The sequence below is a fragment of the Solanum pennellii genome, chromosome 4, assembly GCF_001406875.1.
Source record: "Solanum pennellii chromosome 4, SPENNV200".
Classification (NCBI taxonomy): domain Eukaryota; kingdom Viridiplantae; phylum Streptophyta; class Magnoliopsida; order Solanales; family Solanaceae; genus Solanum; species Solanum pennellii.
In genome coordinates, this window is record NC_028640.1 from 66,263,997 (window position 1) to 66,276,394 (window position 12,398).

A 12,398-nucleotide genomic window follows, 5' to 3' on the forward strand; every position below is an offset into this window, starting at 1 on the left:
TGGTCAACTACCTACTATACCATTAACGTTTACATGTATATTCAATCTACAAGCTTTCCTATTTATGATTATTTCTTCGGTGAATTGGAGATGTGTCATATCATATATATATGTCTTATTGTCACGTATTCTTAATTCCTCCTTTGTCTACGTAGTTTTAACTCTACTTAGACCTATCATTGTCAACCTTGCGCACGTCTCCTCACTGAGGTATCTATACTCTTTCTTTTCACATGTCAATTATTGCTCGCCGCATCTTTTATCACGAAAGTCACTCCTACGTTGTCTTGTATATATATCCTCATTTCTAATTTTATCTCTTCTAGTATGTCCACACATCCATCAAATTACCATCCTTTTTTCCGCCACATAAAATGAATTCAAATAGTAGAGTTAAGTTATATATATACGCATTAATATTAACACTGTAAAAATATTTACACAACTAGCATATCATTTGTCATGTCAACATTTTGTACCAAATAAGACAAAATTATAGTAGGTTGAGTATTTAATCGAAACAAATCTAAATTTCGACGTCTAAGTGAAAAGTCATGCAACTTCAGATATTTTTCGATAAATTCAACCTAAAAAATAATAATTAACCCACTATAATATTTTTTTAAAAAAAGTACTAGTACTTTAGAAGTGTTCCATAACTTCAATTAATCTTAAACAAAATAATTAAAACTATTCATTTATATGTTGATTGCTTGAAGATTGAGAATACATGCATGATGCATGTAAGATTCAAACAATATGGGCTGCTTTTCTTAATTAAAAAGAAAAACATATACATGCATGCAAGATAAAAAGAACTCATAAGAACATACTGAACATTCACAACATACATTGTCAGTACAAATATTTCTTGCTATCATCATATCATCTTTACTTGTTATATACGTAGCCGATATCTATTTTTTATTTTTAAAATTACAAATCTCACGTTTTAAAGACTATATATAAATATCACATAATTGTATGACCTGCTAGTACAAAAAGTTTCTCGCATTTTAAAAAGGTAACATTACTAATTATTAGTGTAAGATATGTATAAATCTAGAGATAAAATGTCATGAAAATATTGGCAAGGTTATTTTGGATATAATTAAGCTTTTATTAGAACAAGAAAGGTCACAAATTAAAGAAACTTTACTTATTATATAAGATAGAAAATATATTCTTGAAACTAAATTGATCATGATCACTAGAAGTAGGGAAATACCCAAATCTTCACTCAAGAGTGGAACACAATCATCTCTGCAAGCTTTTGTTCTAGACCATCCATGCACATGCATGAAACATCACTCTCCTGCATTTATTATGAACAAAACTAACATTATGACACTAAATCATCCATACACTAACAAAGGTTTTTCCAATCGCGAATCAGTACAAGAATATGATTTTCCCACTCATTTTCTAGCATACCAATAACTCCACTAGGAAAATGCATGGTGAGAAATAGTTGAAAGCTTTCTAATTTTTTTTTTCATATAAAACAATTACTATTTTTTTTCTTCGCACACAATTCAGGCAAAATATCAATGAAAATAGTCATTGAACATTTTTCAGTGGGAACACTCATGATTATCATTTGTGCTTTCCCCGGCTAAGTTGAATTGTGCATCATCCGCGTAATATCAGAGTAGACAAAGGTCTAGAGATAGTTAAAATCTCACTTCCACACATTATTTAAAAAGGAATAGCAAAGTTAGTTGACACAAGGGTTGATGGATATGCAAGCATAATAACTTATATATATGTTGTTTTTATCTATATCTCCATGAATTTTGGAACTCTTGCTTGCCTTGTATTATTTTCAATTGAATTTCCTATATCAAAAAGATATATTGTGTGAATACTAGAATACAAAAAATAATTTTTTGCATATATATAAATTGTTGAATCTCCTTGACATGTAAGAGAAATTTTAGTCCAAAGTGATTCACAAAAGTATCTTCATCCACATGTTAAGCTTATGAAAAAAACATTTAACTCGTTTGTCAGGGACATGTAAAATATAAGTATGATAAATCAAACTGTTTAAACTTTTAAATGAGATGGACATACAAACATATACCTCAATTTGAATCCTATGGAGTAATCTTTCATCTACTTTGGTTGAGACACAACTAACAACATTGAGTTGTCTCTTTACTAGCTCTTCAAGTACTCTTGAGAGGGGAATCCTTTCATTGATCAAAATCTCCACACCACAATCACATAAGTTTATTTTCACATAATCACCAAAATGTTTATCCTCCTTGGAAGAACACAAGACCAAATCTTCAAGTTTTTTTCTCTTTATTTCAAGTTCTTTGATATTATTCTCTAAGTTTTTGATTTGATTCACTGCTTCTTGCATGTCATCTGGTAATGAACGTTTTCCCTAATAAAAATTATAACATAAATTTTTTTTAAAAAAAATTGCCTTAATTAGCTCAACACATGACCTAATAATAACTAGGTTTTATGCAATAAAATTAAGAGAAGAATATATAATTATAGGCAATTAAAAATTCACCTTGATATAAGGAAGATGTGATCTAAGAGTAGCATAAAGATTAGACATTTCTTGTCTTCTATGCCTTTCAACATCTCTATGCAAAACTTTTTTTTGAACCGAATTCTTTCTGGTTAAAGAATCTCTTTCTTTATGATCACTTATCGACCGTTTCCTTTTATAATTAGGATCATTTGTGGGAAGATCTTGATGGTGTGGTTGGCATGGAGTAGAGGGAATCTGAATCAATTGTTGTTGATCATGATCTTTGATTTTTTTGGAAGAGAAGATCTCTGAAAGACAGTCCATGGGAACAAATCTGATTTGGTATATTTTTTTAATTGTTTGATTTATTAGTATATGACATTATTGACAATCTCTTTACAAAAAGTAGAAGATATGTTGGTTAGGGTTTTGGGCCTTGTATATTGGAGTTATGTATTATATACGTAGTTGATTTTTTTTATTTTTTTTGTACTAACTAGTACAAGATAAAGAAAGTGACCCCTTCAATCTTCATTTTCAATTAGATTTTGTTTGAGATACTCACTTTTTTTTATTTCACACTTGGAGAATAAGAGCTTGATTTTCCTCTATTAATAAACAATTCAATCTTCATTAATAAGCTTTCTGTATTTGAGGAACCACCTAATTATGTTCCAAAATCAAATTCCTTGGCAGGTCTACTTTTATTCGTACAACAACAATTCAATGTAATCTCACAAATACAGTTTTAAAAATTAGAATGAGGTGTACGTAGATTTTATCCCTATCTCTGTGGAGAGGTGTTTATGAAGACCCTCGGTTTAGTAAAATTATAAAGGTTTGAGACTTACAAAAATAAATAAAATATGATGAAAATATTGAAGAAACAAAATATGACGATGGAAAAAATAATAAAGGTCATTTATTTATGCTCATCATTTGGTTGAATTTGTGCATATTTTCTTAATTATATGTTTGATTATGTGTATTAACATGTTGTTTAGTTAATTTTATCTTGTGAGTGGTTATATACCTTATTTGTTGAATATTTATGTGCAGTATTAGTTGTAAACAAGTATTTTTAAAGATTATTTATTCTTGTCACTGTTTTGTTGAGATACATCTTGGATATATATTTTTGGCTATACGTCTTTCATATTGATACTACACTTATTACATTTTTTAGACAGATCTTGATTCGAGTCCAAAGTTTGCGACCGTGCTAGTAGCAATTGATTTGAAGATTCCAAAGTGAGTTGCTTGGATGATCACACAACACTAGACCTTTTTTTTTTTAATTATTATTATTATTTGGTCTTTTTGTTTCACACAATGATGTAGACTTACATTTATTTTATTCTTAGATGCTCTAATTGAATCATATCACCAATTTTTGGATTGTACTTGTATTATTCCACACTTATGGTTACTCAACGAACCTTTAGCTTTTGACCTATAATTACTTTGATCAATGTTTACTTTCTTCATTGTAACAATAATGAAATAATTGTTTAAAATTGAAATTGGTATATATGCAGTATGCCTATCAAGTTGGAATGTAAATGCAAACACGGCTTAGATGATTTTGGATACTAATTTCAAGGAACCCTTTGACCTTAACTAGTCAAATCGGCACCTCTTTTTAACAAGACTCAAAGAGTTCTGACTTAATTTTAGAATTATCAAACACAAAAATTATATTAGCGTTCTATAACTCCTTGCATTCTCTCCCTCCTTCATCAACTGCTATAACATCATTATCCCATTGAAGTAAAGTGTGTTTTTATATACGATATAAAATAATACGTAACAACGGTCCAAATAAAAGCTTGAAAAGATGCATTTAAGGTGATTGAGTAATGTAAATTTCATGGCTAATTAACAGAGTTGGGTGACATAATTAATTACGTCTTCTTCAGCGAAGCTATTAAACAAGCATTCATTTTATCTTCAAAGTTTGACCACAAAATCCATGGCGCATTTGCTAGGAGGATTAGCTACACCTTTTCTCTGCAAACCCATTTCTGCTTCTTCTTCTTCTTCCAATTACACAGCCGCTTCATCTTTTGATTCTCTCTACATTAAACGAGCAGCCGAATTATCTGACAAATCGGCCGGATTTACCGCTCCTCATCCGAACTTCGGCTGCGTTATCGCTGTTCCAAATGCTGGAGCTACGGTGGTCGGAGAAGGTTACTTGTACGCCGAAGGGACTATTCCGGCGGAAGTGCAGGCTGTAGAAGCCGCTGGCGATCAGTGTAGAGGTGCTACTGCTTATCTTAATATGGAACCTGGAGACTGTCACTGTGATACTAGTGCCGTTTCCGCCCTAATCAAGGTATATTTATTATTCAATTTCAACAAAACAAGTTTGTCTATTTACTCTATACCATGAAAAATTGGATTGGTAAAGTTAGAGATCTTTTTGTTTATTTTTTTGTGAGAATTGAGAAAAGGCACTCAAAGATACCAGCATATACTACAAGTGTACAAAATGAATTTTAGAATTCAGACATAAAGACATTTACTAGTTTATTTTGCTGTATTTTACTGCAGAAGATCCCAATTGCACATCTCTTATTTAAAGAAACATATATGTTTTAAGGAGCATGGTACTGTAATGCATTCTTGTTGGGTGAAGAAGTTCATGTAACATTTAAAAGATTCATCTGTTTCACTGCCTTATTAGACAGGAAAACTGATTGCAAAAGTTGATAATATGTGTACTTTATTGCTAAAGTTTAGCGGGAAATGCAATTGATGCATCTTTGTTAGGCAGGGATTAGTAGAGTTGTTGTTGGGATACGGCATCCGCTGCAACACCTTCGTGGCAATGCCATTCACGCATTGAGGAGTGAAGGTCTTCAAGTTGATGTGCTTGGGGAAGATACACAGAATAAGACTATTGAGGTAATCTAATATGTAGTGCATCCTGGATAATTCACTTGATGGGCTTCGGTGTAGCAAATTAACTATTGTAAGCTCTCAATTCTTAGTTCTGGAGCAATATAACATTCTCCACCAAAAGAATCAAAACATAGCGTTAACTGCACTTTTGATTTTCTTCATCATACGTGTCCTTGTTTTTGCCTTGCAGTTATCTACTTCCTATATTTGATAAAATTAGAAGTCTCAATAACGACCAGAAATAAAAGGGTATCACATTGATGGTATGGTGCTAAATGTTTGTACGAAAAGCATATACTCATTTTGCTACCTTTAGAAGAAATCTTTAGCTAAATAGCTTTTATGGTTCCCTGGAATTTAAAATATTCTATAAAAGGTGCATGTTATCATCTTTGAAAGGAATTATACCACTGATGCATGTTTATATCTGATTATTAGCATTTATATTAAATCACCACAAATTATATGCTAATTTCAACTTGTCTGATTCAGACTCCTTGCTAGATACCAAGAATTTTCACTAGCAAAATTGCAAAGAAATTTATGGTATTTAAATAAGGGCCTGAGACTTAATTCAAGTACAGAATTTTCGTTGCTGTGTCACATAGGTCACACCAGAAATCGAGCAAATTGCCTCAGTTTTCATCCCTCCATGTTTATCCATTCTTTAGTCCTGGAAATATCAGTGTCAAAGGTTTGGAATGCAAGAATTTGTTAATTGAAGCAGTATATTGTACATCCTCTCAATTTTTAAGTGTCAAATATTTTCTTTATCTTTTATTTTTTTTGGGATCAAGTAAGGGTACATTTTATTTACAAAAGTACCAGGTACAAAGGTCTGAATGTTGCTTCTTTGACAAATTAAGGAGTCCTTGAAGGTCAACTTGGTATTAACATCCTTTACGAAATCTATCTTACACCAAAAACCCAAGACTGTAAAAACATCTCTATTTAGTGTTGGGGACAGTTTCCTCTTTGTCTTCGAAACATCTGGAGTTGAGCATTTTCCAGACTGCCCAAAAAATGCAAGCAGGAAGGTTTTCTTATATTCTTTGATCCTCTTATTGATTGTTTTACCTTGCCAGTAAAAGCATCTCCTTTACTGTTCTTGACATGGCTCCCTGTACTCCTAGAGGGATCCACAAAAAATACTCCAAGTGGGACAGCTGAAAGTGCAATGTAGTTACACATGGTATGGGGATTCATTTTTAGCTCTCACTGAGGAAGCACCTTCTGCATATGTTAGTTCCTCTTCTTTGCCGACTGTCCTAGGCTAGACAAGTCCATTTATAGCTACTACAGTAAGCAAGTTTCTCTGGGTCCTTTGTGTATCCGTTTTGCTAATCTTGGCCAACTTTCCTCTTCTGTGCTCTGGTCTTCTAGCTGATCTGACTTTTAATTTTCTTTCCTTCTTTTTAGTCCATAATAGTGCATTTTGGGATTTGAGGGTACTCTCTAGAAATTGCTGATTCAGCTAGAAACTTGACAGATAGTCAACCTCCCAATCCAAGAACTTCTTCTAAATCTGATACTACCTGTTGTTCCTTCTCTCAATTCTGCAAACTGCCTCTTTATTGGCTGCTCTGGCATGTAGCTTGGATATGCTAACTTTAAAGCTTCTATTCAAGCTGCACATCTTCCGTAAATTTTGTTTTCTTTCTCTCCAAATTTTAAGGTTTATGAGGTCAAAGAATACATTCCACATATTTCTGATGTATTTCCGGACTGAAGTATTCACTGATTAATATAATCAATTCAATCGAAAGACTTGTAAATTTTTGGAATTTAAGCAAACTTAACTAAAGTTAGGGGACAATTAAAGAAAACAATCTATGTAGCAATACCAATTAGTAGGTAATATGTCTTAATTATGTTAGTAACATTCACTTTTGAGTCCTATGCTTTCCGGCAGTTCTTTTAGCTCTATGTGAGGTTTGTATATCATTATAAAATGTAGAGACTCTATAGTACTTTTTATTTTTGTTTGTATTTTGTATAATGTTGGCCTGAGAATAATTCAAATGGAGAAACATGGTCACTGATGATTCATATAGTTATTTCCTACTCATTTCTGATGAAGGTGGAGTAGTTGTTTGTATCAATGGTAGTCCAGAGTGGTTCTTTGCATCCTCTAGAGGTTTGATCCCAACTTGATTTTGTGTGTCAATTGTCCTGCTTGCCCTTCTTAAGAATATATATCAGAAGAAACACACTAGAAAAATATCAAAGCTGTTGATATAAACTTTTGACATAAATTACTAATGTCTAGCATAATATTATAGTACATTCTCAAAAGATTATGTGCATTTTATGCATCACTGTGAATTGCTTAAAGCTTAATTTTTTATTCTCGAGACACTTCAGGATACATTACCTGTTTAGTGTTTGCATTGTTTAGATTAGTTTTAGATCTTCACTGAAATAAATGAGGATTTTTTTCTGCAAAACTTAGAGCAGAAGAAGAAAGAGAAATCCTGTAACTACTGTTAATGTGTTTACTGTTACTTTGATAAATCAATCTGTTTCATGGGAAGAGTTCACATTGTAGAGCTAATTCTTACGTTCTACAATTTCTGCTGTGTAGAGTTATTACTTACAATTTGTAATTTTCAGGATGCTATCAAATCCTGCCTTCTTGTCAATGCTCCTTTACTATATAGAGCTGCCTGTCAAGTCCCATTCTCTGTTCTCAAGTATGCAATGACACTTGATGGTGAGTGCATATAGCCTATGATGTTGCAACAACATTGCTATGGTAACAAATCACAAGCTTCATTAACAAATTTGACAATCAGCTGTGGCCATATTTTGTGTACACAGGGAAAATTGCTGCTAGTTCTGGTCATGCTTCATGGATCAGTAGCAAAAAGTCAAGAACTCGAGTTTTTGAAATGCGGGGTAGAAGTGATGCTGTTATTGTTGGAGGAAATACTGTGCGCAAAGACAGTATGAATCTTCTCATTCCTCCATAAACGTCCTGAATGCTAAGAATATCCAGTCAACTTTATTAGAGATACTCAAAATGGCTTTATGCTTCTTCACTTTGATGAGATATCTCAGATATTTTACTGCTGCTTTACTTTTGATTTTGGTTCTAGATCCACGTTTGACGGTTAGACATGGAGGTGACCATCTGCCCCGGCGTATTGTATTATCTCAAACTCTTGACCTTCCAGAAGAAGCACATCTTTGGAATGTTTCTGAGGTCCCCACTATAGTTGCTACACAAAGAGGTGCAAGGAGAAGTTTCCAGAGATTGCTTGCATCCAAAGGCGTTGAAGTGGTGGAATTTGATATTTTAGATCCTAGAGATGTTATGGGATACTTATATGATCGTGGTTATCTCTCCGTTTTGTGGGAGTGTGGAGGGACACTTGCTGCATCTGCTATTTCTTCTGGGGTCATACACAAGGTATACCCTCATTATCTTTTCTTGCTATTTATTTTGAATCTCCTGCCGAGCTGTTATTACTTGTCAGGAGGATATGTTTTATTCTCTTAAATTTCTGAAATGGGAAGTATACAACTGAAAGTCTTAACTTTGATTTTCTATTTTAACCTATTAAGAAGTTTTTGTTCTTTACAAGTTACACCAGTGAATGACAGTAGCTGCCTGATTCAGCAACTTTTTACTTCAGAACAATCCAAATGGAGGATAGATACTTGTCTAATTCTTCTGTTTTTAAACTAAATATGGACATCAGTCTGGCTTGTCGAGTGCACATACTCATTTTAAGTCACTCTGTTATTTCTGGTACTGTCAAAATTTTCATCAATGCTCAGAGAATAGTATATCAAACACCCAGGGGTTCATGTTTCTTCCTTCCTTTGCTTACATATCACTCTTTAGTCTTTATGGTGTTCTTCATCTTATTGACAATTCAGCTGTCCTGTTTTTTTGCAGCTCTTCTAGTTGACTGTGTAATTAAACAAATTTTTGTCTGCTCTACTAGTTTGCGTATGGAGAGAAATTTTTGTTTTTGTATTGCAGTTATATATGTCAAACCTTACTGCAGGTACATGCATTTGTCGCTCCCAAAATTATAGGTGGGAAAAATGCACCGTCTCCAGTTGGGGAACTTGGAATGGTAGAGATGACCCAGGCTCTGGAACTAATTGATGTTTGCTATGAGCAGGTTTGATAGGCTTCTCCTTTAAATTTTCTGATTATGTGCTTAGTAGATGCATGTCTTGCTGTTACTTATCCTCAACCATCCCCCTTCACTCCAACAAAACAAAAGAGGGAAAGAGAAATGCATGTAGTGCTGTCTGGTCTAGCTTAATCCTTAATTATGTATTGCGTGTACAAGTTATAAACTGTGCATTTTTCTCTTTTTGGCCTTACCCAGATTTCTGGTGTTTTCTTATTTGAGTGTAGTTCGTTGTCTTAAGTCCTGGTATCCTTTCTGATAAATCCACTGAAGTATCAGAAACCCTTGGTTTTTCTCAATGTTCGTTAAATTCCCTTTTATAGATGCTTATTACACTTAGTCATTGAACGGTGTTGATATCTTGCTAATCATGTCTAAGCCGCATGCTGTATTAGTTTTCCTTGCTTTCTCTTCCTGAAACCTTATTGCTGGGTTGTAAGTAGCTTATTTACAATGGAAAGAATAAAAAAGTCTTGCTGATACGCAGAATAACCTCCTCGACAAGCTGTATGCAGTTGCTTTTTTTTTAGGCTAGCAACATGTATATATTTATATATAAATTTAAAAAGTAGCACCATAACAGTGCTATCAGTAATTACAATAACCACCCAAACTTGTGTGTAGAAGTGAAACACAAAAAGTGGTCTTTCACCTTTCCTAAGAAGATGAGTCACTCCTATAGTCCTTTAGGTTTCTAAGTTCTAGCAAACAAAGAAATTTGTGTAAGTTTTCATGTTGATGGAAGACTCTGCATGCGGGAGCTTGACAAAGCAGAACGATATCAAACTCAAATAAAGCAGAGGCTGGAGTAGGATAATGGCTAGTCTGACGTAGTCTAAGGTTTAATGAATCCTTTGAACTGAATAGGCACAATGTACTCAAAGGATTCATGTAGCCAACCTTAACTAATTTGTGATTGAGGCGTAGAAGATTATTTATGTCAAATCCTTACCTTGAAGGGAACTTTAGCTTTCAAAATGGAAGAAGCTAAAGAAAAAGTAGTCAGAATTTCTGCATTCCTTAAAAGGATAAATAGGAATTGCAGGACAAATTACTTATTCCCGTGTTGCTTCTATCTCTTTCAAGTAAATAAAATAAAAATTGCTTAAGTGAGAACTCAGTTAGGTTCCTCATTCAGTATCCATGTGCCCAATGCTTGCATTCCAATTACACTATCTTTCTTTCTCTGTTTCTCCTTCATATGATATTGCTCACATTCATCTCTTGTTAGTGCATATGCTCAAGTTAAAGGATTTTGTTTAGGTGTTTCCAGGCGTAAACTTCCGCAATCTATCTGTCATTCCAAATCCTTAAACTCTTTTCAGTTACTGTTGGTCTGCTAATAAGTCTGTTTAATGAGGGTCACACATTGCACGATGTAGGAACTGGGTCTGAAAAGCAGGTATTACTTCCTTGGGCTAGCCTTAACTAAGTACATTGTACTTTCGAACAATGTTTAGCATCCTGTATCACAATTGTAATCTGTCAAGGCTGGTAAAAAACAAAGGTCTCTATTCCATTAATATCTCATTACTGATGTACCGAAATGCTGAAATAATTTTTTACCTTATAGCAATAAGATGGTCCAACACCACATGACAATTTTTTGTTCATCTTTGTGTTTCTTTTACTCAGTAGAATTGTAAAGTATGCAATAACTGCTAAAAACTGTATTGCCTTTCAATTGCTCTATTATGAAGAATCCTCAACGGCCTTCTCTGATATCATTTCTTTGGTGAAGCGGCAGGTAGGGGTTAGCTACTAACCACCTTCAAGAAATGAAACAAGATAAACTGAAACCTTGTAGTCCCTTTGGACTGTTTCCCCCTCTTCTGACTTACCTTTTGATCATGGCTAGTTTTTCTGAGTTAATTTTTGAACTCTGAAGTCATATGGATATGCAGATCGGACCTGACATACTTGTTAGTGGGTTTCTGCAACCAGTTCCTGACTTGACACCTACTATTCCATCAGTACAAGAAACTTCAGCCATTGATCCTACCATTTCTCCTTATGAATCAAGCATCATTTTCTTTTACAAGACATGGGATCCATATGGTGCCTTCTCAAACTTTTCACTCCATCCAATTCAGATGCCTGATGAAAATGAAGAACTTGTCACCTGGTCCAGTGTAGAGCATTATTACCAGGTTATTTCCTTGAAAAACTTGAAAATAGAACTTCATTATTTGCAGCATCTTTCAGGCATTTGACAAATAATTCTTTGATTCAAGGCACAAAAGTTTGTTGGGGTATCTGATCCTGTAGCTAAAAGCTGTATTGAAGAATTAAAATGTGCAAAGAGCCCCGAGGAAGCAGCACGGATTGGAAGGAGAATACAGAGGCAGCAACCTAATCTGGTAATCCTTTACATTCTTTTTACAACATTATCCCTTTGCTTCTCCATGAACTATCATTTTTTTCGTGGTTCCTTCTTTGCAAGGCTGTTTTATTCATGTGTTCAGAAAGCATAAGCATGCCCCTTAACTAGATAGCAGAATATGATCAATTGTATTGTATATGCTTGATCAGAAATGGGTAAGGTCAGAAGCTATCTACTCCATATAAAACGGGATCTCCTAAGTGGCTTAGCACATGCGGGTGGATTCAGGATTTGAAGTTCATGAGTTCTTATAACAATCTCACATTAATATACAATAGTAACTGGTTCACAGTCAAATATTATAGATATTTTAGTAGATTTCTTAATACATATATAATGTTTGGACAAAAGCTAATGGGTTCACGTGAGCTTGTAGACGACACTCTAGATCCTTCCTCTGAAGTTTATTAAGCCAAAATAAATAAATTAAAACCCAACAGGCAGTTCCTTTTTTTTTTTTTTT

At 33.8% G+C, this 12,398-nt stretch overlaps 2 protein-coding genes across 2 annotated transcripts in view; one reads left to right on the forward strand and one right to left on the reverse strand.

The window, feature by feature from the left end:
* Window positions 1–1,093: 1,093 nt before the first annotated feature.
* Window positions 1,094–2,818, reverse strand: LOC107017552 (transcription factor bHLH118-like). The gene is made up of 3 exons (XM_015217727.2): window positions 2,531–2,818; window positions 2,087–2,395; window positions 1,094–1,315 (listed from the first exon to the last, which is right to left on the reverse strand). The coding sequence occupies exons 1-3, from the start codon at window positions 2,816–2,818 to the stop codon at window positions 1,241–1,243; spliced, it is 672 nt and encodes a 223-aa protein (XP_015073213.1). The 3' UTR covers window positions 1,094–1,240.
* A 1,648-nt stretch (window positions 2,819–4,466) lies between these two features.
* The window catches only part of LOC107018331 (riboflavin biosynthesis protein PYRR, chloroplastic), a 10,021-nt gene continuing 2,089 nt past the window's right edge, over window positions 4,467–12,398 (forward strand). The window contains exons 1-8 of the mRNA XM_015218792.2: window positions 4,467–4,832; window positions 5,270–5,404; window positions 8,015–8,114; window positions 8,222–8,347; window positions 8,500–8,813; window positions 9,418–9,537; window positions 11,457–11,702; window positions 11,787–11,912. Coding sequence (XP_015074278.1) covers window positions 4,467–4,832; window positions 5,270–5,404; window positions 8,015–8,114; window positions 8,222–8,347; window positions 8,500–8,813; window positions 9,418–9,537; window positions 11,457–11,702; window positions 11,787–11,912 — 1,533 coding nt within the window. The remainder of the gene's footprint in view (window positions 4,833–5,269; window positions 5,405–8,014; window positions 8,115–8,221; window positions 8,348–8,499; window positions 8,814–9,417; window positions 9,538–11,456; window positions 11,703–11,786; window positions 11,913–12,398) is intronic.

Bases quoted from the DNA above. Each gene is read 5' to 3' on its own strand.
- LOC107017552 (XM_015217727.2), bottom strand. From the start codon at position 2,818: ATGGACTGTCTTTCAGAGATCTTCTCTTCCAAAAAAATCAAAGATCAT. The intron at 2,396-2,530 runs GTGAATTTTTAA...AATTTTTATTAG, and splicing joins CACATCTTCCTTATATCAAG to GGAAAACGTTCATTACCAGA. The intron at 1,316-2,086 runs GTATATGTTTGT...TAATAAATGCAG, and splicing joins TCCATAGGATTCAAATTGAG to GAGAGTGATGTTTCATGCAT.